This window comes from Hyperolius riggenbachi, chromosome 1 (assembly GCF_040937935.1).
Source record: "Hyperolius riggenbachi isolate aHypRig1 chromosome 1, aHypRig1.pri, whole genome shotgun sequence".
Taxonomy (NCBI): Eukaryota; Metazoa; Chordata; class Amphibia; order Anura; family Hyperoliidae; genus Hyperolius; species Hyperolius riggenbachi.
The window spans coordinates 182744491-182768646 of NC_090646.1; the positions used below are offsets into that span (position 1 = coordinate 182744491).

Here is a 24156-nt window from a genome sequence, read left to right on the forward strand (position 1 = left end):
TTGGGCACTCCAGCTGGAAAATGGGTGTAGCCATGCACCATAAGGTGGGTGCGGCCTTGGGTGGAGCCAAATTTACATGAACTTAACAGCGGTCTAAGTAGGCCTGCCCAGAAAAATGTTGGATGAAGCCCCCTCTCCATTAATACAAATAGTAATAAAAAAAATAAATTACAGCATATCACATAAATAGGCAGTGTCACTTAAACATACAGCAGCAAGAAGAATACTCCCGACTGATGCACCACAACTCAGCATGTCCCCATAAAAGAAACACCGCTCCCTGCATGCCCCCATAAAGGCATTACAGCAACCCAGCATGGCACCACAGTACCCAGTATGCCTACATACTGGCACCACAGCTTTCAGCATACCTCCGATTGATGCACCATAGCTCCCAGCATGCCCGCCATAACACAGGTGACTCTGCCTGGGGGACATCCGGGGCACCCCAGAATAGATCCGGCACTCGTGTTTCTGATCTTTAGGGCTAGCAACGCCCCTGCTCTGTACAGCACTGAGGAAGATGTTGTCGCTGTATAAATACTAAATAATAATAATAGTGTGCAGAAAAAAGCGCACAGAAAACTGAAAGACAAGTGTGTCCCCTGACTCAAGCTTTCCGTGAATAAACGTGAAACTACTGGCATTGTTTAGTGTGCATTTTTATAATTCTGCATAGGTTTGATATCTGTGGATGTCTGTTTGATATCGGTGGACCTGTAGCATAGGCTGTGCAGGGAATGTTACAAGAATTTGCATTCTGCTGCTTGCTTACCATGCTGGCATTGAAAGTCTGAAGGAAATTGGTTGCTTCCTCAAGACGTGAAGAGTTCTGTCTTTTCCAGCATCCAGCGGCACATGTGTAAAATGTTAATTAACGGTCTGTCTCACAATGATCAGGTTGCCTACTGTCACTGTATAATGCAGATTCTTTTCCTGTGATTATTCAGTGTTTACATCTCAGTACTCCACATGAAATGTAGTATTACAAGCCCAGCGCTTACCAGACTGTTTAATAGAAGCTCTTGAGAACTTAATTCAGCAGAAATGTTACTTCTGCCAAATTCCCAGAAGGTCCTGAATAACAACATTCACACTTTGACAGCCTCTGGCCTGCATTTCATATTTTTGCTGCTTATGCCTTTTGTGTCTGAATAGCAAGTAGTCTTTTACCTTTTACCTTGCTCAACTCATCTTATATAGACTATGGTTCTCTGCACAGTAATAATCAATAAAGTAACATATATTAGTATATTACATATATTATATAACAACAATAAAAACACATGTAAAAACGCACTCCCGTGCATCACCATTCAGATACATTATGGGCGTTTTACATGTGTTTTGTAAAATGATGCAGCAAATTATGCGTTTTCAAAAACGCACGATGTAAAATGCACATATATGCATTTTACGTGCTGCTCATAGACTTGCATTAGCTGCAAAAATGCTAGTGTTTTCTGCTATTCTGGCGTTTCTGCCTAGTGTGTTCCCCTTATTTTTGCCATTTACATGGATACTTTCAATAGATTTGCACCCCACAAAGCCAGTACTGTACTTTTTCTATATGATAAACGTACCAAAGTTGACTACCTTTGTGAGTGATCACCTTTTATGATTTTTCATTAGAGATTATGCTAAGTTCAAGGTACTACTACAGATGAGAGCTCTCCATTTTAGAAAAATGCTTTATGTGCTAAGAGGTCTTGTGCACTATTACAGGTCTGCCATATCCATTTAAATTGCACTTTTCAACACAGGATGATGCATAACATATTTTGCTGTGTTATTTTATTTATATGGCATTGTGCAAGATTTTGAATTGAAAACCATCTCTCCTACCCTACTGTAATTGTAATTTTAGCACATGTATATAGTGCTGACACATTGTCCTTAGAACTTTCAAGAGAACATTAATGTATAACTGTGATGAAACTTAAAGTGGATCCGAGATGAAAAACTAACTATAACAAGTAGCTTGTCTACATATCTTATCTAAAGTGTAGATGGTTTACACAGCAAATCTAGCTGCAAACAGCTTTAATAGAATATGATTCTTCCTTCCTGTGATACAATGACAGCAGCCATGTTGTTTGTAAACATTACACAGAGGCAGGCTTATCTGCATCTTGAGCAAAAAAACCTAATCCCTCCTCCTCCTCCCATCTGCCTCTGAAATCTCTGGCTAGTAATACCTCCCCTTCCTCCTGCCCAGACTGAGCTCCCATGAGCCCTTGCTACAGTCTGAAAGTACCTTGGCTCTCTGAAAAGCTGTGGGCTTGGCTTGTTTAGTTTATAGGGAATTAGAGTATTAAAACAAAAAATAAAAAAGTATTTGGCTTGAGGAATGCCCTATAAACAATAGGAAAGGAGCACAATTATGCAATGAGTCATCTCAGATCCACTTTAGAGAGAAACCGTGACCAACAATTTAACTTCCTCCCAATCAGTAGCCGATACCCCCTTTCCCGTGAGAAATCTATTCCTTTTCTCAAATGGATCATCAGTAGGCTCTGAATGGCTGATTTTGTGGTGAAACCCCTCCCACAAATGATGTCAGCGCCTCACAGCTCTAAGCATCAATAAAATGCCTTTTAGGCTGCTTACACACCAAGACGTTACAGGCGCACGTTAGTGCGCCTGTAACGCTCCCCCAACGCACAGCAATGTAACACAAGTGGGCTGTTCACACAGCCCACGTTGCGTTACATGTAACGCTGCACGTTCTGTGCAAAGTGCAGCATGCTACGGCGTTGGAGCGGCTATAGCCGCGTTAGACTGTTTGCACATGCGCAGTGGGGGGCGGAGAGGAGGCGGGGAGAGCCAGCTACAGTAGCCGCGCACATGGCTACTTAATATTCACTGCACTGGCGGGCGCTGATTGGCCGGCGGGACCACGTGATGCGGAGTGTCTCGCTCCGCATCACGTGGTCCCGCTGGCCAATCAGCGCCACTCTGGGAGACATTATAGGACTCGAGCCGCCTAACGCGGCTCACTCTACCGTCGGCTCTTGCAGCACCATACGTTGTGTTAGGTGCACGTTATGCGACCTTAACGTGCCACCTAATGCAACGTCTTGGTGTGCAAGAAGCATAAAACCACCAGCAAGCAAGAAAATACTCAAAATAATTTTGATAGCACTTTTTCACTTACTTTTTGGTACTTTCTCAATTGCAAAGTGCTTAAGCGCTATTTTCAAGGAAAGATAAAAAAATTATCTCCTAGGAAAAAATTCAGGAGAAAAAGTTAATTGCATATGGACCATTGTCTGTCACAGGGCTGTGGAGTTGGTACAAAAATCATCCGACTCCTCAGTTTATGAAACCACTGACTCCAGGTACCCAAATTTGCTCCGACTCCTCCACTCCGACTCCTTAGTCTAATACTTACCAGGGCTGTGGAGTTGGCACAAAGCTCCTCAGTTTATGAAACCTCCTACTCCAGGTACCAAAAATTGCTTTGACTTGTCGACTCCGAATCCTTAGTCTAATACTTGCCAGGGATGTGAATTTGGTACAAAAGTCATCCGACTCCTCTCTTTATGAAACCACCGACTTCGACTCCATGTGCCCAATATTACTCCGACTCCACAACCCTGGTCTATAACATGTCCATCCATTCATAACAAGCACTTGCCTCAACTTCCCCCTTCCGCCTCCTCTCAGCCAGTTGCAGAACATTTGGATGTATACCCATTGATTTCAGTAAACTAGCTATCACACTCTCTCTTTCTTATCAATGGATGTGGCCAAACTACAGGGCGCTCAGCTGCACCTTCCCATTTGGGAAAAGAGCAGAGAAGTGAATAGCAGCACTTAGTATAACACTTTTTAGAGCAATTGCTGATTTTCTTTTGGAAAGGAAGGCTAGTTGACCTAACCATATGTTGCTGTGGTCTTGATAGTCGGGATAGTGTTAAAGGCTATGTTTTTTTTTCCCTCTTATTGTCCATTTTGTTAGTGGTGAAATGCTTTCAGGGATACATAAAGATAGCATCCCAATAAAGCTAGAATTGTCATGCTTTATAAGGCCTGTGTTCAGTTGCAGATATTCTGTCTTTCCCTAATTAAATCCTAAATTAGTCATTAAGTCTTGTAATAAACTCCTCTTCAGGGAGAAAGTTACCAGCTATTTTGGTGGAAGAGAATGTTGTGTGGATGTTTGTAAATCTACTTTCAGTGGCTCTTTGTAATGTTTGTTTTGTTCATTTTAGGCTGATTAGTGTGCAACAGAGAATTTCAGGAATGCATCTACTATTACAGTATTTTCCCAGATCTTTTAGCTAGTGTACTTGGATATGTTACTATTTTAGGTAGTGAACTGATTCAAAGATTTTGCTAATGTAACTGGTCTTGTAAAGGAATGCTGTATTTTTTGTAATGGACTATGGAAATGATTAAGATGTCTTCTATTCATGAAATAGTTACCCACCAGCTGCTTTCACCATCTTGATCCTTCTGTAAGGTAAGGAGTGCATTAGAGTCTGCCAGATGGGATGGGTATAGAAGCCTCTCCTGGATCCAGTCACTGGGCCTCCTTAGTCCACCAATATGTTCTTTTGGTCCCTCTGCCATGTCTTCTGGATCTTTTTGATGTGGTCTTCAGCCAGTCTTTTGGTGGCTATATACTTCCTGATTTTGGCCGTATATATCTGTCCCATTCGATCACTCTGGTCCAATCTGCTTGAAGTTGATGCAGCGGGCAGCCTGCTTGATCAACCAATTGATTTCCAGCCAAAATCGGTCAAATAGCTTGATCGGTCTGGATGGAAAATCTAGGTCGATCTGTGGCAGGTTAAGAAGGCAGCAGATTGATGGGTCATAGCGTTGCTCTGGACTAAACAGTGCAACGCTGTGGTTCCATACATTTTTTTTTTTGAATAATCTTTGTCAAAATTTTGAACAGTACAAAATCCTGTCATGGTGTGAAACCATATGTCTTTGCCGTTAATACAGGAAAAAGCATATAAAATAAGCTTTCGTAGGCCAAAGCTATGTAGCATATACAATATCATATATCTTTATACTCACTTCCTGTAAGAGTGCATAAGCTTATGAAGATGACTGTTCTTACTAAACTTATAAATTATGTGTAAGATTATATAACAACATCAAATAAAAACTTTGAACCAATCAACACGACCACTTTGTTTCTTTACATACGCTTCTCATTATTCTCGTTCGGTTCCATACATTTTTACTGCATTTAATTTTGAAATCTTTTGAAAAATCTGTCCCTAGTGTGTGGCACACATCAAATTTTGGTCAGATTTGATCTGACCGGCAGCTGATGAGAATCTATCTGATGGTCGAATCTGGTGGCCATCTATACGTGTATGGCCACCTTTACTATTGTTGGCCACAGCAGTGGGATCCACAGTATACACAGGCAGGCATTCCTAAATCATGGTTTAATCTCAGCAGAGCCCCATAGAGGGACCTGTAGCAATCCCTCTCCAGAATGCTCTGCTGCCCTCTCTGCACTAAATGAGGGATTACCATTTTGTTAGCGAGGAATGTGCCTCTTGGTTTAAATCTGGGGTCAGGCTGGATTCACACTTGTCTATCAGTTTTCTGCACAGGTTTTCTGTCAGTGCTGCATTGCTGTCAGTTTATGTCTGCATGTAAAAAAATGCATTCAAGTGTAAACTAGTGTGAATCCAGAATTTTAGGGCTCAGGTACACTATCAGTGCTTTTCTGAGAAAAGGGCTTATAGTGTCTGAACCTTTACTTGTTCTCACAGACAAACAGTGTGTGGATGTGTGCTGGTCTCAATTTTTACTCAGATCTGGTTGTGTTCAGGTATATAAAGTATATACGGTACATTTTGCATCACCACATACTTTTAGGTTTTGCTTCTGGAGGATTTCTCCTTTTATTTGACAAATTCACTTTCTTTCAATATTAGACCTAATTATGAGGATTGTTTTAAAAATACATTTTAATTGTAACTCGAGTGGCTCATGTAAATGGATGATGCAGTCACAGTTATTTCACGGTCTCTCACCTTTTTCTGTGCAGTTGGTCATCGCATTCATAATGTTAATAACACAGAACCAACCAAACATTCACACTCTTTTGCATCAGTTGAGGTACCTCACCTCCTCTACATGTTGAATTTGCTGCTCTGTAGACAGACAGGCACTGAGTTTTAATTCCTGTGTGCCCGCTCATTCTGTAACACGTGACAAACCATCTCCCTCTGCTTCTTCCTGTGAGGAGGGTCAGGTCTGTGTTTACAACATAAGACTGGCTGGTGTTTCCTGCCAAGTGCCACCCTGACTTCCTCCTATAGGTGATGATGGGATGGGGGGAGGAGTTTCGACTTCTTATGGGCTACTTCTCAGGCCAGCCAAGCTGCATCTGATCACACAAGAAGTAATTGTTGTGATCTCAGGCAGCCAGACAATAAAATAATAAATAATGCAAAATGGTTTATGTGCAATGCTTATTGGGATACGTTACTCGTCTAACCTCAAGCTTTCCATTCACCACTGTACACCGCTTCTATATGATGCTGTCTGACACCATGGTATTATTGACTCTGATTGTAATATGTCATTAAAAGATTGGCATTTTATTGAGCATTTGAAGCATTTTAGCATTTGTTACTCCTTGTCAAGCACTGCAGGAAAGCCAGTCATGTAACTCACTAGAAGCGGTTAGCATTCTGTACTGTGGAAGCTTGCCAAATACGTAGAAAATGCCTTTAGTGTTTTTTAAGTGTTTTGGCAGACGTTCCCATGGATTTCCATTGTAAGCAGAATGTTATTAAGCAGAATGCTGTGGGGAACGTTAAATGCACAGACATGCAGTTGTTACCTGTGACAATCCTGTGTGCCCTATCCCACTTTTATATGGGACTTTCACAACAGAGTTTTGCCTGGCTGACTATCAACAAATCAGCCATTAGAAATGCCCGTGTGAACACGGCCTAACTGCTGATGCCATAGCTTTTGAATGAGTAGGTTAGAGAAACTCCCTGCTGGATTCATCTAATTGAATTGTGTACATAACCCTCTTGAGAAGTGAGCTGAGCTTGCATATACACCCCCTGACCAATTTATACAGGAAGGTTTGCATTAAAGCTTTGTCATTCTAGTTAGTGGTGTTTATCTTGTTTATCTGATGATCCCATCCATACACTGTATGGATGTTAACAAGCAGTTAGCACTTGACCTAATTCATTAAAAAGGGAAATCTTCATTTTGCCTGTTTACGGCTCAAATATTGCTGATGCTGCTGCTTTTGATTGGTTCAATTTTTAGTTGCATTCCTTGGAACAAACTTAGTATCAACTCAGAATGATTTAAGCTCCTTGACCATCCCTACTGGTAATGTGTTTAGTGGACCCATCAGAGCAACCAAAATATAAGGATGGATGTAAGGGAATACCTCTGTGCTACCTCTATAGTCATTCTTGTAATAGCAGAATCTCCAATATACAGTAAAACCCCCATTTTCCCGCACCAATAAGAATTGGCTGATGCTGGATAAGTGTAGTTTTTTAGTTGCTTGAGAGTCCATGTTAAAAATAGGCCTAGCTAAAAAAAAAAAACAACAGTACTATACCCCACACTATATTCCTCAGTGTTCTCCCCTGATTTTTTTTCCAGCCGGTGGCATGTAAAAGTAGCCGGGTGGCATAAAAAAATAGCCAAGTGGGGCGAGATGAGAGAATGGAAAGCTGGAGCTTTTCTGCATAACTCTGCTCACAACAGAGGAGGAGGTGAGCCGATGACAGCCGGGTGCTCACCAAAACTAGCCGGGTGGAGAACCCGGCTAAAAGAGCCTGGGGGGAAACACTGTACTTACTATAAACTCTGTACTAATGTTGAAATACAGTAATTAAAAACAAATTAAGACAAAGGACAGACTTAACTGTAACAGAGGTTTATTACTGTAGAAAGAGGTGTAAAAGTAGATTTATGCATCCTGCAAAGCCAGGATTTCTTTTTCTCTGGTTCCTTGAGAGTTCTGGATTACTGATTTCTGGATAGCTGGGTTTTACTGTTCTTTGTGTAAAATAATAATAAAAAGCTCAGAAATGCCTTCCATAGCAGCTCTTTATCTTAAGAGGGCTGCTGACTGGGACAAGTCTAGCTGACTGGGACAAGTCTAGCTTACTTTTGCACACATTTGCTGACCGATTGTGTGTAGTAATGGGATACACAGGTGATTAGATGGTCCGAAAATTGGAATGCCAAAATGTTTGATCAGTTGTTGCGCAATCTCACATCTAGATAAATATTCGTCATACTGTGTGCATATGTGAATGATGACTTGACCCTGAGGAGAAAGAAACTGCATAGAAAGAAAAGACAAATGGAACTGCACTCCTACATATCTGTACATTTGATATAGATATTTGTCCGATCACTGATTGGATCATTGATTGTAAATATCAGTGAGCTGCCATTCTGAACATGTGTATTAGGCCTTCTTGCAGTGACATAATGGCTGTCAGAGAAAAGAGACCAAGGTTAAAGACCACTACAGTGAAAAAAGTAAGCAGTTAAAATCTGACAGAACCGACAGGTTTTGGACTAGTCCATCTTCTTATGGGTGATTCTCAGGGTTTTCTTTGTTTTTAAAAGCATTCCCTGAATGGCACTTGCTTTCTAACTGCCAAAATAGTGTGCAAGCGAGTCGGGAGGTTGGCTGGTATGTTACTATTTTGACAGCTAAACTTAGCATCTGCCATTCAGGAAATGCTTTTAAAAACATAGTAAACCCTGAGAATCCCCCATGAGGAGATGGACTAGTCTGAGAGCCCTTTCTGGGGTGGCGTGTCAAATTAATGCACTGCTACCACAGCCTAATGCAGCCCTATGGGGAAGTTCATACCTTCCATGTTGTGGGACGCTGCGACACTGATTTTTTGAAAGAGTTGACATTGCAGCGCACATGCGTAGAAGCATATTTTTACTATATGCTTCTGTGCATTTCCGTATACCCTGAAGCAGGAAGTGACCGCAAGCGCATGTCACTTCCTGCTCGGCTAATAGCTAGACAGGGAACACCACGTACTAACGCAGTGTTCCCAGAAGGCCTGTTTCTGGTGAAGCAGTGCGGCGTGCCTGCCGCACCGCAATCACCAGTTTGTAGTGTGAAACCGGCCTCAAGCTGGTCAGGTCTGTCAGATTTTAATTGCTTAAGATGGCCACTAATGATCCAATCATTTTTATCCAATTTTACCAAATCTATCTAGTGTAAAGGTAAACTGGCTGAATATATTGAATGGATAATTTAGGCAGTTACCTTATATTACATAGAAATGGTAAGATTAGATGAAAAAGATTGGATCATTAGTGGCCATTATTACTTTTTTTCTGTAGTGGTCCTTTAAAAGGGGAGAGCTCTTTCCCTTCAGTTTCTTTGCAGATGGATCAGGACTTGCCAGATTTGGAAAAGTAGCAATATAAGAGTAGCAGAATGATGATGTTATTGCTACTTTCTGCTGAGGAAGTCCTCACAGTGAAACTTTCCTCTAACTTCCTGTAGTGTCACTGATGGCAACAATTGAAGGAATATATCCAGTGAAAACAAAGAAAAACATTAAATCCTTTTTTTTTTTGGCATGGATGATAGCTAGAACCTTTGTTGCAATCACTCATTTCACTTCCTGTAGTGTCCACTAGCAATGAGCATTGAGGACACTGAACTTTCACCAGCCTATCCAAAAAGCAATATAAAATATTATACAATATAAAAGGTATTACATTTTAAACATTCAAGACCACATGCAGTTAGAATACTGCAGGAGCAACACTAAGTAGAACTGCAGTGTATAAATGAATGTTGAACATACAGTATAAGCAGTGCTGCAGTGTGTAAATGCATGTGTAATGTGGAACGTGTAAGCAGTGCGGAAATGTATTTGTAATGTGGAACATAGAAGCAGTGCGTAAATGTATGTGTTATGTGAAACATAGAAGCAGTGCGTAAATGTATGTGTTATGTGAAACATAGAAGCAGTGCGTAAATGTATGTGTAATGTGGAACATAGAAGCAGTGCGTAAATGTATGTGTAATGTGGGACATAGAAGCAGTGCTGCAGTGTGTAAATGTATGTGGAATGTGGAACATAGAAGCAGTGCTGCAGTGTGTACTGTATGTGGAATGTGGAACATAGAAGCAGTGCTGCAGTGTGTAAATGTATGGGGAACATAGAAGCAGTGCTGCAGTGTGTACTGTATGTGGAATGTGGAACATAGAAGCAGTGCTGCAGTGTGTAAATGTATGGGGAACATAGAAGCAGTGCTGCAGTGTGTACTGTATGTGGAATGTGGAACATAGAAGCAGTGCTGCAGTGTGTACTGTATGTGGAATGTGGAACATAGAAGCAGTGCTGCAGTGTGTTAATGATTGTGGAATGTGGAACATAGAAGCAGTGCTGCAGTGTGTACTGTATGTGGAATGTGGAACATAGAAGCAGTGCTGCAGTGTGTAAATGTATGGGGAGCATAGAAGCAGTGCTGCAGTGTGTACTGTATGTGGAATGTGGAACATAGAAGCAGTGCTGCAGTGTGTACTGTATGTGGAATGTGGAACATAGAAGCAGTGCTGCAGTGTGTTAATGTTTGTGTAATGGGGAATGTAGTAAAGCAGATGATTTGTTTGCTTGTATGGATTATGCTAGTTTGCTGTATCTCAATTCTCCTGCACAAGGGCTAAGAGGTGCTTGGGGAACTCCAGGGTCCTGTACCTCACACATTTTGTAATGTATTACTTCTGCAGACACGAAACAGACTGCTGTTAGTGTTTATTTTTAATTTCAGGTTTAACAACTTTACTATTTGATAAGTACTTTATTAGTTTTAGTAACTCCTGCACATTGCTTTTTTTCTTTCAGAATGTGAAAGCATTTGCTGCTTCGCACAGTCTAGCAAATGTCCATGAAGTAGCAAGCTGGCTTTTGGAAATGAATCAGGAACTGCTGTCTGGGGGCAGCAAGAGGCGACGCACCGGAGGCTCTGTGCGAGGTAATGCTTCCTCCAGCCAAGCAGATGAGGAGCAAATGAACAGAGTAGAGGAGGAGGGTGAACAGCAGCATTCACGCCAGCAGGAGGAACAGCACATAGTGTTGAATGGAGATGTGGATGGCCCTGGAAGTGTGGAGAGAAGTGACTCTCAGCATGAACAAATGGAAGAAAATAATAACAGCTGCGTTATAGCAGATCAGGAGTCTGAGGACCAACCTGAGGAACATGAGCCAGCGGAGGATGAGGAGGAGGATGAGGAGCATGTTTGTGATGTGGATGAGGATGATGAAGAGGAGATGGACCAGGATAGCGATGACTTTGATCAGTCTGATGATAGTAGTAGAGAGGATGAACATAGGAATGGCAGCAGCCTACCCAATTCCAACAGCATTATGGACGTAACGCTAAACCAAAAGCCCACTCCTTTTCACACGAAAACAAAGGTGAGTGACTTGCACGCTGCATACCTTGGTGGTGTTATATGCATGCGGTTTTCACTATTTTAACAGCTGTGATTTTTCTTTAGCTTGCCACTGACAGACGTAGGCGTACAAACACTTTTGTACACTTTTTTTTTCTTCTGTCAAGTGCTTCTTTGATCTCATATACGTAATAAGTGTTTAAACGGGATTCTAGTCAGAAAGTTTATTTTTTCCAGCCTAAGGTAATTAGTAAGTTTGAATTCTCAGGTAAGTTTTTATTATTGTTGTGTCTCTTGGGAGATCACACCTTGGCTCGTCTTACGCTTTCCATAGTAGAATCATACACTTCAGGTAAAACATGAAGCTTAACCCTAAAGATGGTGGCACGCGATTTCACATTGTGAATATGGCAATCACACAGCCTGGTGAGTTTGACATTTTGCAGTTTCAGTGTAGTTTTAGTACCGCTTGTGACTGGATAGGTGAGCAAGTTGGTATGCGCTTAACTCACTGTGGCCAAGTCTACCCTCGTGTGGTTTTGTACAAGAGTTTCTGAGTATAGAGCATCGTGTTCTGTCTCCCACGCTGATATATAGTGTTGGCATTCAAAAACGGGATCCTGCATTCGGAAACCCGAATTATGTCCAACTCTGCACTTCAGCACCCAAGCTAGTGGACAGGGTCATCAGGCTACAGTCTGTGCCTGGCGAAACATAACTCTGATGCTTCCTCCTTCCAAGCCAGAAAGACAAAGCATCGGAGTCACATGAAGAGAGTGACCTCCCTGTGACCTTCTCCACTAGCTTGGATGCTGAAGTGCGGTGTTTGGCATAATTTAGGTTTTTTTAATGCAAGATCCCAAATTCAAACACCAACATTAGTGATATAGGCAAAAACAGGAAATATCACAGAAAGTGCTGTCCAGGCTGATAAGATCATTACAGTGGGATTAAAGGCCCGTACACACCAAACAAAAGTCACGGAAAACACTTGACTAACATCGGGGAAAAAACTTTACCAGCGACTTAGTTGTAACACCAAATATTTTCCGCACACCGATATTGCAAACGTCCAATTAAAATACTGTGCCCGCAAGTGAAAGTTGCAAACAGGATGGAGGCTGGCACTCCCAGAAATGCCAGCCTCCATCCTCCATCCTTTTTGCAACTATCTGGATCTCAAGATGCAGGTATCTCCTGGTCCCCTCTACAGTAAGTGCTACTCGTTTTACCATTGCAAGTAAAAGTGACAGTATGCACGACATGCCCGCATTCAGTAGAACAATTTCATTCAAATGACCAAGAAAAAGAGAGTGGGCTGCTACAACTCACTGGTATCGCACTAGATGGGAGCAGGAAATCAAGTGCTGGATCATAGATGGTAGTTGAAAAAGATGTTCTGCTACACAAACTGGCTGGATTGCAATAATAAACTCTTTATTCTGACATTGGAATCCAGAAGTTGACCCAGAACCATTGATGATGCAGTTACATTTTTTTTAACTTTAATTAAATAATCAACACATAGAGCAGGTTACAGCATAACAAACAGGCTAATGCATCAAATAAGCAACGTTTCGGAATGAACAATGACAATGTTCACGTGTGGCCAATTGCACCATATATGCCCAACAGTTGTGTGAGTTGCTCCTTTAGCTGGATTGGGCAAAACCCCTGTTATCAGTCACTTGTAATGTCATTTGGCTACATTTTTGCGAAAGATTGTCACCTAACCAGGTGAAATCTGTAGTTTTTCAGACTTTTAAAAAGTTGAGAGTTTGTACAGGCCTTTAGATCCTAGTACTTGTACACAGTCAGTAGTTGTTCCTTCAAATGATCTTTGCCTGCCAATTAGAGAGATGCTTTGGTCATTGAACACTTCACAGCCACACTGCTCAGTAATAGCTGAGCAGTATGTACTGATAGTGGAGATGGGAGGAGGTACAACAGGGCAGTGCCTTACTTAACGTGCCCATGCATCAGATATCGACATTGACTGATGCTGGGCATACACGGTACATTTTGTACCGGCGCGTCCCCGCGGGCGCCCGGATTGATTCCCGCTCGTCCCCGCGGGCGGCTTCTTATCTTCCGCTCCTTTATTCTTTTGTCCTGCCCGCCGGTATTGAGCGCGGAATCGATCCGGTGGGGTATCGGACACGTCGGAAATTATTAATCGATAAGAGACAGATCTCTCTCTTATCAAATCTTATCAGAGAGAGATCGGTTGCCTGTACATACACACATACACCACAGGCCAATTCCAGAATGCTTTCAGCATGAAATCTCTCAGGAATCTGCCTTGTTGCACCACCCCACGCACTGTCCAACCCCCCTCCCCCGGTGCAGTATACTTTACCTGTCTGTGTCCACCGCTGGCTCTGGGCTCCATCCGCTTACACACACCCCACGTGGTTGCCAGGGTATACGTGGGCGCATGTGTGACATCACATGCATTACACTTGTAAGTATGAGGGTTGTGTGTATGAAGACAGAGACCAGAGCCAGCGGCAGACACAGACGGGTAAAGCATATGTACCGAGGGAGGGTCAATTTACATTAGGGGGCAGCACTGGGTTATCCGTCCCGCTTCGTCCAAACTCGCCTGGACCATTGTATTCAATGCATAAAGAGCAGATGAAAAATGTGCCTTGAAAAGCGTTTAAAACGCATATGAATACATGATGAATGGGCCTTAAGATGTAGTAGGGAATTTGGAACCATTATATTGCCTAATATTTGCCCTTCTCTTGGACAATATTACAGTAGTAAGAGGATAATTAATCGGACGCTAGTCAGATAACTCTGAGCTGCACATACAGGTTTATATTGTGTGGAGGATTTGACCACTTGCCGACCGCCCACTACCTATGGGCGTCATGTCACGATTTGAGAACATCCTGTGCTTCCTGCACTTCAGTGCCAATACAACCTGTCATCTAAGAGGCCACCCTGATTTGAGAACATCCTGTGTCATCTAAGAGGCCACCCTGATTTGAGAACATCCTGCGCTTCCTGCACTTCAGTGCCAATACAACCTGTCATCTAAGAGGCCACCCTGCTTATGACCGGTTCCACAAAATTCCGCCCCTCATAGACCACCTGTCTAAAATTTGCAGATGCTTATACCCCTGAACAGTCATTTTGAGGCATCTGGTTTTCAGACTACTCCTCACGGTTTTGGGCTCCTAAAATGCCAGGGCAGTATAGGAACCCCACAAGTGACTCCAAGGCCCCCCAAGGTATTCCGTTAGGTGTATGGTGAGTTCATAGAAGATTTTATTTTTTGTCACAAGTTAGTAGAAAATGATACTTTGTGAAAAAAAAAAACAATAAAAATCAATTTCCGCTAACTTGTGACAAAAAAAGAAAATCTTCTATGAACTCACCACCCTCCTAACGGAATACCTTGGGGTGTCGTCTTTCTAAAATGGGGTCACTTGTGGGTTTCCTATATTGCCCTGGCATTTTAGGGGCTCTAAACCGCAAGGAGTAGTCTGGAAATCAAATGCCTCAAAATGACCTGTGAAATCCTAAAAGTACTCATTGGACTTCGGGCCCCTTAGTGCACCTAGGCTGCAAAAAAGTGTCACACACGTGGTATTGCCGTACTCAGGAGAAGTAGTATAATGTGTTTTGGGGTGTATTTTTACACATACCCTTGCTGGGTGGGAGAAATATCTCTGTAAATGGACAATTGTGTGTAAAAAAAATCAAACAATTGTCATTTACAGAGATATTTCTCCCACCCAGCATGGGTATGTGTAAAAATTCACCCCAAAACACATTATACTATTTCTCCTGAGTACGGCGATACCACGTGTGACACTTTTTTGCAGCCTAGGTGCGCTAAGGGGCCCAAAGTCCTATGAGCACCTTTAGGATTTTACAGGTCATTTTGAGACGTGCTTACAATTTAGCACCCCCAAAATGCCAGGACAGTAAACACACCCCACAAATGACCCCATTTTGGAAAGTAGACACCCCAAAGTATTCAGAGAGGTGTATGGTGGGTCCGTGGCAGATTTCACTTTTTTTGTCACAAGTTAGCAGAAATTGAAACTTTTTTTTATTTTTATTTTTTGTCACAAAGTGTCATTTTTTGCTAACTTGTTACAAAAAATAAAATCTTCTATGAACTCACCAAGCCTCGTAGTGAATACTTTGGGATGTCTTCTTTCCAAAATGGGGTCATTTAGGGGGTATTTATACTATCCTGGAATTCTAGCACCTCATGAAACATGACAGGTGCTCAGAAAATGAGATGCTTCAAACTGGGGAAATTCACTTTTTGCACCATAGTTTGTAAACGCTATAACTTTTACCCAAACAAAAAAAAAGAATCCAATAAGTGTCTATTTATTGATCAAAGACATGTAGTACAATACATTTAGACAAAATTGTATATAGAAATTTTACTTTACTTGAAAAATGTCAGCACAGAAAGTAAAAAAAAAATCATTTTTTTGACAATTTGTCTTTTTTGATAAATATAATAAAAACTAAAAATCACAGCAGCAATCAAATAGCCCCAAAAGAAAGCTGTATTAGTGACAAGAAAAGGAGGTAAAATCCATTTAGATAGTAGGTTGTATGACCGAGCAATAAACAGTTAAAGCTGCAGTGGTCTGAATGGAAAAAAAGTGTCTGGTCCTTAAGGGGTTTTATGACTGCAGTCCTTAAGTGATTAATGAAGGCTTTCGGGGAGCATGATGGAGGTGGAGCAAACATTACAGGTTCAGCGACTGCATCTGCATTTCTGGGGTCTCCCACCGCCCCTGTGTTCTCTTCCCACATCTGTCTACAGCGAGGAAATATACAGGGGTGTGTGTTATTTTTATATTGGAGAGAATACTGGCAACAGAGGCTGCAATAAAAGCAGGAGACCCCCCACACACATCAGGGAGTACAGGCACGCTGCATGGGCTGCCCTGTATATTTTCCCCCTGGACACAGAGGTGTGAGGAGGATACGGGGGGGGGAGCCTGGGGAATGCTGATGCCACCACTGAACTTGTGCGGGTTGCCTTTCTTCAGGACTTAGCCAATATGTGAAGCGACCAGTTACTGCGGCCCATATGCAAAGAATCAGTGTTTCACTTAAGTTTTCTGACTTCGGCCATCCATAACCCGAAATGACAGAACCCGGTCAGTCAAAGTCTGAAAATGTTTCTTTGCAAATTGGCTGCAGTAGCCGATCGCTTCACATATTGGCAGGCCAGATCCCGAAGTGGCCAGACTTTGGGTTCTGGTAATAAATACACAGAAACTGAGCCGGGGTAAGGGACGAGACCTGGACAAAGGATTTAATAGCTGTAAGTAAAGAACAAATGTTGAATGAGAAATGTATGAAGCCATTATACATTTTTTACATATCAAGAATAGCTAGAGTTAAATCTCTGATTTCCCTGGTATTTAAGTGGCTTATGGAATAGTGTATCAATATATAATTCACAATATAGCTGACTAGAGTATGTATTATAGAAGTGGGATACTTACTTGGTTCTTGTAAGACCCATTGGGCAGTTGCAAGTGGTGAGTGCACCATCTGTCAGCTGATCTGGTGCACCCACTGGACACTAAGAAGTGATTGGTATGGAGAAGCTGGGAGATGTCCATCTCCTGGAGGGTACAGCCACACTTAGATATGATACTGCCGCCTCAAACATTGACACATTTGGGGTTCCTAATGCAGCCTTTTGCTGCTATGTTGAGCTCTGTGTCATGCTTTCATTCCTCCTCCTATTACCCGAGTGATGTGTCTGTACATCGCTTGTCGCTGACAGTGTCCCCTGCAGAACTGAACGCGATCCTGATTAACAACACTAATGGTACGCATATACACACCTTTAAAGTAAACCTGAGACATTAAAAGGAAGTTATGCTTACCTGGGGCTTCCTCCAGCCCCCTGTAATCTGCAGCTCCCTTCATGTCCATCCAGTTCTCTCTGTTCTGCCACTGTGGGGTTTGTGATTAAGCCAGATTGCTGGGCAACTGCATATGCACAGTCCAGGCTGCACGCAGCTTCAGGATCACACTCCCGTGACCTGGAGCGCTCTACTCGAATGCAGTTACGGTTGTAAGGAACTGCATATGCTCAGAATGCTCCCGTTCACATGAGCATGATCATTGGGTGTGCGCAGCAGGGACTGCACATGCATAGTAGCCCCCGACTGGCCCAGTCTGGGACTTTACCGGAGCTGGCAACGGAGGGGACTGGAAGTACGGCGAGAGAGTAAATGTACTATAGGGGGCTGGAGGAAGCTGCAGGTAAGTATAAATGCTTTTGCATTCCATGTCTTATGTACACTTTAAGGACCAATCCAATGAATTATCATGAGATTCTTCACTATTATATTAGGCAAATGTATATTGAATCCAGGATTAATAGGAAAGCAAGCAAGCAAGTCCTATAACAACCATAATTAGAAAACTCAAGAGGTGTAACTTTTTGGGCCTGGGATTGGTTCATGTCTTGCATAAATAATAAAAGTGTGCTATGCTAGTGTGCTATTTTTACTTCTGTAAAGTACCGCTGGGACTGCAGTAAGGTCCATAAATATTTGGACAGAGACAACTTTTTTTTTTTTCAAATTTTGGTTCTGTACATTGCAGACAGCATGGCGCCAGGAAACATGTACAGTATAAGAAATGAACATTTTATTTCCTGTTGTTTAATTTGGCCTATTACTTTTGAGCCCCTGAAATGAAGGGATTGCTTTAGTTGCCTCACATTTTTATGCAATCATTTGTTCATTCCACTGAAATAAAGCTGAATGTCTGCGCTACAACTGCATCTAAGTTGTTTCATTTATAGTTCATTGTGGTAATTTACAGGACCAAAAGTAGAAAAAAAAGTTGTCTCTGTCATAATATTTATGGACCTAACTGTATTGCCTGTCTGTGCTCCTATTGCTCTGATTTATGTTTTCTTCAGGCCAAAGTGTGAATGAATGTGTAAACTGCTTTAAAGTTGTGTTTGCACCACAGCAGCAGAAAGCACTTATTATGTGATTCTTCCTCTGTAATGTGTACTGGTTGTGGAAGAGCAGGAAATATTTTTCTTATGAAAATAAATCTCTCAGGGCTTAAGAGAAGCAGTCCCACTCAACAGGATGAGAAAGCATGAAAAAGCTTTCGTCTGAGCATGAGAAGGTCATCGGAGGCTACGTGCTTCACATTCATACATGTCTTTTACAGCCTTGTTTGTAAACCTCTGTAATCTATTGTATGAGATGAGGCGTTTGTGCCGTGCACTGTACATGTTTCTGGAAGCCATGCTGTCCGTATAGCTGCTACTTGCATATATATTACTCTGCGTAATGTCAGTGGATCTGAGCAGCTGCCAATTCAGTTGTTTGGCAGAGACTTGCAGCTCTGGTCTGCAGAGGTTGGTGTGGATTACATAGACTCGTTTTTCAGAAGCACAGCAAGCTACTCATAGCCAGCAGACAAGGCTTGCTAGCAGTGCAGTTTCCTCAAAGGCCTTGTTGCAGCATCACCGCCCCCAACCCATTTGTGTATCAATGGGCATTGTGTTTATTGATGGTGTTATTGTTGCTGTTTAACTTCTGTTTTCAGATGCAGATACTATAATTACCTTGCACAACGTCTGAGGCCTCTTTCACACTATCGTGGCGTATCACGGTACTCTCCCCCGCCGCTCCCACGTTACAGTGGCCATTAGTGTCTATGAGACTGGCCACACTACCCATGATACGATGTGATGTGACGCAGTAGATTACTATGTGGCACGGTGGGTACCGCTCAGCACGCAATTGCTTTGGAGTCAATGGCACCACAAGAATCTATTTTGATTATTGCGGTAGCGGCGCGCATGTACAGATCAGTCATATTTTAGTGATGTACTTCCTGTCTAGCAGGGAGCATGTCACTGAGCCAGGGTAGAGCTACGCAAATCACCCTTTTGGCGCACTCTGCCTCAGAGTGATTTTGATATGGAATGGTGCATTGCGATTGTCCTGTGGCGGGCTCACCTCCTGCAGGACAATTGCACCGATCAATGTGTGAAACATGCCTCACAGTGACAATATACTTTATGTATATGGGGTTTTACAGTATTTATTCAATATTGGAACAGGTGATAAAACCAAAACAGTAAATTTGGAAATTGTGGGGAAGATTTGGGCACCGCCATAGATGGTAATATGAATGACAGCTATAGCCGCACTCACTTTAAAATTTGGTTGCCGGCAATAACCGGCGCTCGAATTACGATAAAACTGGTGTAATTCGGGTACACAGCTGGTGTTATGATTGGTATCTCGTTCTTAATGTAATTATAATAATACTGTAATATCAATTGGCTGTGCCTTAGTTTTAACTGAATAGTGTGAGATGCATTTTGTTTTAAATCCAACCTATACACACCATCTGATGTATGTTGGCTTTCTTACCTGCTGCTTTGTGAGCACCTTCCTTTCCCAGTTATAAAGTATACTTTTATACTTCTTATCACTATGAAAATGTTATCAGCATGGCTGTAAACACTGAGTACAGGAGTATGAGTTTGTGTTGAATTAATTTTGAAATGTAAATATTAGGAATAAGTTCCTTGTGTTTAAGAGAGTTAAAATCAATAAGGCAATCAGGCAAATATAATATCAAACTACTTGAAACAGACAGGAGTACACATTTTAAAATGAAATTCTATTTTTGTTATGTACAATAATTGTTATAAACCTGAATTAGAGCTACACCTCAACACGAGTTGTTAAAAAAAATGATCTTCCCGTTTAAATTTGCATCCTGCTAGGATTTTCAAAATTGGCATGAAGTTGAAACTGCCCTTGTAACCATTGCAACAGTACTCTTAAGTACAGTACATACTTCTGCCCTATTCTTATCTTCCTCATCAGTAATTAGCTGCATAAAGCAGAAACCCTACTTTTGATGCATGCACAACTGCACTTATCCAGTGATTAGTGCAGCCAAAGGTAATACACCGGAAGTAAAGTTAAAGTTTCATTGTTATGAACATAGTGTGTTCCAGTGTGTCCAATTGTATGCTGCTAATATTTTTGTATAGATCACTTGTCTGGAGACAATTTACTTCCCATAATGCTTTGAGTGAAACCTTAAAGGACAGAGCTGAGGAAAAAAAAAAAAAAAACAAACAACAACCACCAAGATTTACTTACCTGGCGTTTCCTCCAGCCCCTGGCACCCTGTCTATCTCTGCAGCTCCGGTGTCCTGGGGTCCCCTTCATGGCGACTTTGTCAAGGTCATCATCTTCTGCGCATTCCTTGCATCTGCCCTTTAAGAAGTATGCACTGATTTTCTTTTTTCTTGTTTGAACTGGATAGTGTACAGCCTGCTAGCAGCATGTGATTTTCAGAGACTGTTAGCAAAGGCCCATTAGCCCAGTGTTTTCTGGTAGTGGAACTTTGGGCAAACTTTTGCCTTTTCACCACTGCCCTAGTGCCGAGTTCACATGGCACAGCTGAAACCTGATGTGATGCCAAAATATTCAGGGAATCACTAGGGCTCTGTTTTTCTGTTTAACTGGAATCTGCTAGGAAGTAAACAAGGCCACGTGATGTGCTGCTTTATACTTTATTTTGTATTTAATTTTTTTAGTATGAATGGTGTGCTTAAAGCAAACCTGAAAAAAACAAAACCTTATTATATAATGAATTGTATGTGTAGTAAGGACAATGAATAGAACATTTATAGCAAAGAAAATAGTCCCATAATTGTGTTTTTAGTAGTTATACAGCTTTTCTTTTATAACGTTGCATCATACAGGTGCAGTTTTAAAACCACACTCTGTATTTTAAGTTATAAAACAAAGTCGAAATAATGACCCTTTGAGCTTTCCTGCAATGAAACCGTATCTCAAGCGGTCTCTCACCGTTTCTTGGCTGATTAAGTGCTTCAGAAAACAGGACTGTATTTGACCCAAGTTAGAGAAAAAAGAAGCTCTTTTGCATATTTAGCAACTGAAGTTTCTTAACTCTTCCTGTACTGGAAAACAGTATGAGACTTTGCTACTATTTCTCTATTTCTTAGCTGTACTGCACATGCAATTCATTATCTCAGGAGTTTATTTTTGCTTCAGGTTTGTTTTAATAAAAAAAAAGTAGATTCAACTTGGCTGGCCATAGATTCAGAACAAAGTCTTCAGACTTGATGTCAGCAATAGAGAATCAACTGAGGACAAAACCTCAAATCAGGCAAGAAAGATTATACTTTACATGGAGGCCAGCTAGAGATAGTCCATCAGCTGGTAGGGGATAGTCAGTCAGCTGGCAGGGGATAGTCAGTCAGCTGGTAGGGGATAGTCAGTCAGCTGGCAGGGGATAGTCAGTCAGCTGGTAGGGGATAGTCAGTCAGCTGGCAGGGGATAGTCAGTCAGCTGGTAGGGGATAGTCAGTCAGCTGGTAGGGGATAGTCAGTCAGCTGGCAGGGGATAGTCAGTCAGCTGGCAGGGGATAGTCAGTCAGCTGGCAGGGGATAGTCAGTCAGCTGGCAGGGGATAGTCAGTCAGCTGGTAGGGAATAGTCAGTCATTTGGTAGGGGATAGTCAGTCAGCTGATAGGGGATAGTCAGTCAGCTGGTAGGGGATAGTCAGTCAGCTGGTAGGGGGTAGTCAGTCAGCTGGTAGGGGGTAGTCAGTCAGCTGGTAGGGGGTAGTCAGTCAGCTGGTAGGGGATAGTCAGTCAGCTGGTAGGGGATAGTCAGTCAGCTGGTAGGGGATAGTCAGTCAGCTGGTAGGGGATAGTCAGTCAGCTGATAGGGGATAGTCAGTCAGCTGGCGGGGGATTGTCAGTCAGCTGAAAGGGGATAGTCAGTCAGCTGAAAGGGGATAGTCAGTCAGCTGAAAGGGGATAGTCAGTCAGCTGAAAGGGGATAGTCAGTCAGCTGAAAGGGGATAGTCAGTCAGCTGAAAGGGGATAGTCAGTCAGCTGAAAGGGGATAGTCAGTCAGTTGGTAGGGGATATAGTCAGTCAGTTGGTAGGGGATATAGTCAGTCAGTTGGTAGGGGATATAGTCAGTCAGTTGGTAGGGGATATAGTCAGTCAGTTGGTAGGGGATATAGTCAGTCAGTTGGTAGGGGATATAGTCAGTCAGTTGGTAGGGGATATAGTCAGTCAGTTGGTAGGGGATATAGTCAGTCATCTGGTAGGAGATAGTCAGGCAGCTGGTGGGGGATAGTCAGTAGTGCAGGCAAAGTTGAGCAGCAGACCATAGCCACATACCTTGTCATATTAGTGGCAGATTAGCTAAACGATTCCTGTATGCTTGATCTCTATAATTTACCTGATTTATTATGGTTTGCCTGGTCTGCTGCTTAGTGCCACTGGAGACTAGATCAGATGTCCAGCTATATGCGCTCACCACTACATTCCAGTGAGGAGAGAATACGTTTTTCCAATCACTGTTTGAGAGACTGCCTCTGAAAGTAAACCTGGAGAGTTTTAATTTGATTTCCACTTGATTTGATGCTTTATAAAATCAAATATTCAATAAGTTTTGTTTTTATTGTCTGAGGCTACTGTAAGGCTCCTTTCACCCAACTGACGATATCATTGTATCACAACGCCATGCAGTGATAATCCTAGCACATTGAGTGCAGTGCGTTTCATCAAGACGGCACACAGCATGCAGTGCATTTACAGTGGCAGTGAGGCATTCTTTCATTGTATTGTATGCCTCACTGTATGGTCCCACTATAACGATACCTGGCAATACGACTTTTCGGCTCTGTTGCGTTGAGAAAAAATCATGCACAATGTGCAGTAAGATAGGAAGTTGGATGGGTTTGGCTGGTAAATTCCATAAGTGTGCTGGAGGTCATAAACAGAGGTCAAGTGCAAAACAGAGCCAAGATTCCATAGGATAAATCAGATTGATGGATACAGTACAGGTAGTCCTCGGTTAACGAACGAGGTGGGGACTGTAGGTTCGTTCTTAACCTGAATCTGTTCTTAAGTCGGAACATTGTGCCATCTCTGTCCCCTGTACCCCCTCTGTGTCACCTCTGCCCTTTGTACCTGTTTATACAAGTTTAAAAGCCATTTTTTCTTTGATTTTTTTTTTTTATTGATTTTCTCAAAATCTACAAGTCCAATTTGAAAAAAAAATTTTGGGCTTGTTCCCATGGAAACAGAGAATCCATACCGTTTGTATCGGCGGGTCGTTCGTAAGTCGGGGACTACCTGTATAGGCAAAGAGTTTTCACTATGTACATCCTTTTGGATTGCTCAAAGTTCATCTTTATGAGGGAACTGTGACAGCATCCACTGTGTCTGAAAATAGTGCACTAGCTATCTGTACGGCCTCTTTTACACTATAGGCTGAAAAACGGGATATGTTTTAACTTTCCATAGCAGTGCATTGTGAAAGAGCTTTCAGGTAAAATGCATATAGTGTGAACGCTTTTAGGTAAAATGCATATAGTGTGAACTGAAAACATGAGCATTACTTTGAAAATCAGTTGCCCTTTCAGTTACAACTGAGAGCTTGTAAAAGAACCCAAACAGGCATTCTGTGGCTGAATTGCTTTCCGAGTCACTCACCAGGAGCTAGTATGTAGATATTGAGCGTCAGTAGCATACTGATACTTGTAGGTTTTTTTTGTTTTTTTCTTTCGTTCTTTTTTTATTTTTTTAGATCATTTATGGCTTTTAACATTTTTCTCTCATTATGTCTGCTTTAAATAGTCCCTGGTGCATATTGTAGCATCTTGCTGTAAATTAGCGGGCTCAGATGTGATTGCCAC

General features: G+C 42.0%; 1 protein-coding gene across 5 annotated transcripts in view; it reads left to right on the forward strand.

The window, feature by feature from the left end:
* FBXW7 (F-box and WD repeat domain containing 7) overlaps window positions 1-24156 on the forward strand; it is a 312068-nt gene that overhangs the window by 106701 nt on the left and 181211 nt on the right. For all 5 annotated transcript variants that reach the window (XM_068278997.1, XM_068279040.1, XM_068279050.1 and 2 more), the window contains exon 3: window positions 10860-11432. In XM_068278997.1, the coding sequence (XP_068135098.1) occupies window positions 10929-11432 (504 nt within the window). In that variant the 5' untranslated portion in view covers window positions 10860-10928. The remainder of the gene's footprint in view (window positions 1-10859; window positions 11433-24156) is intronic.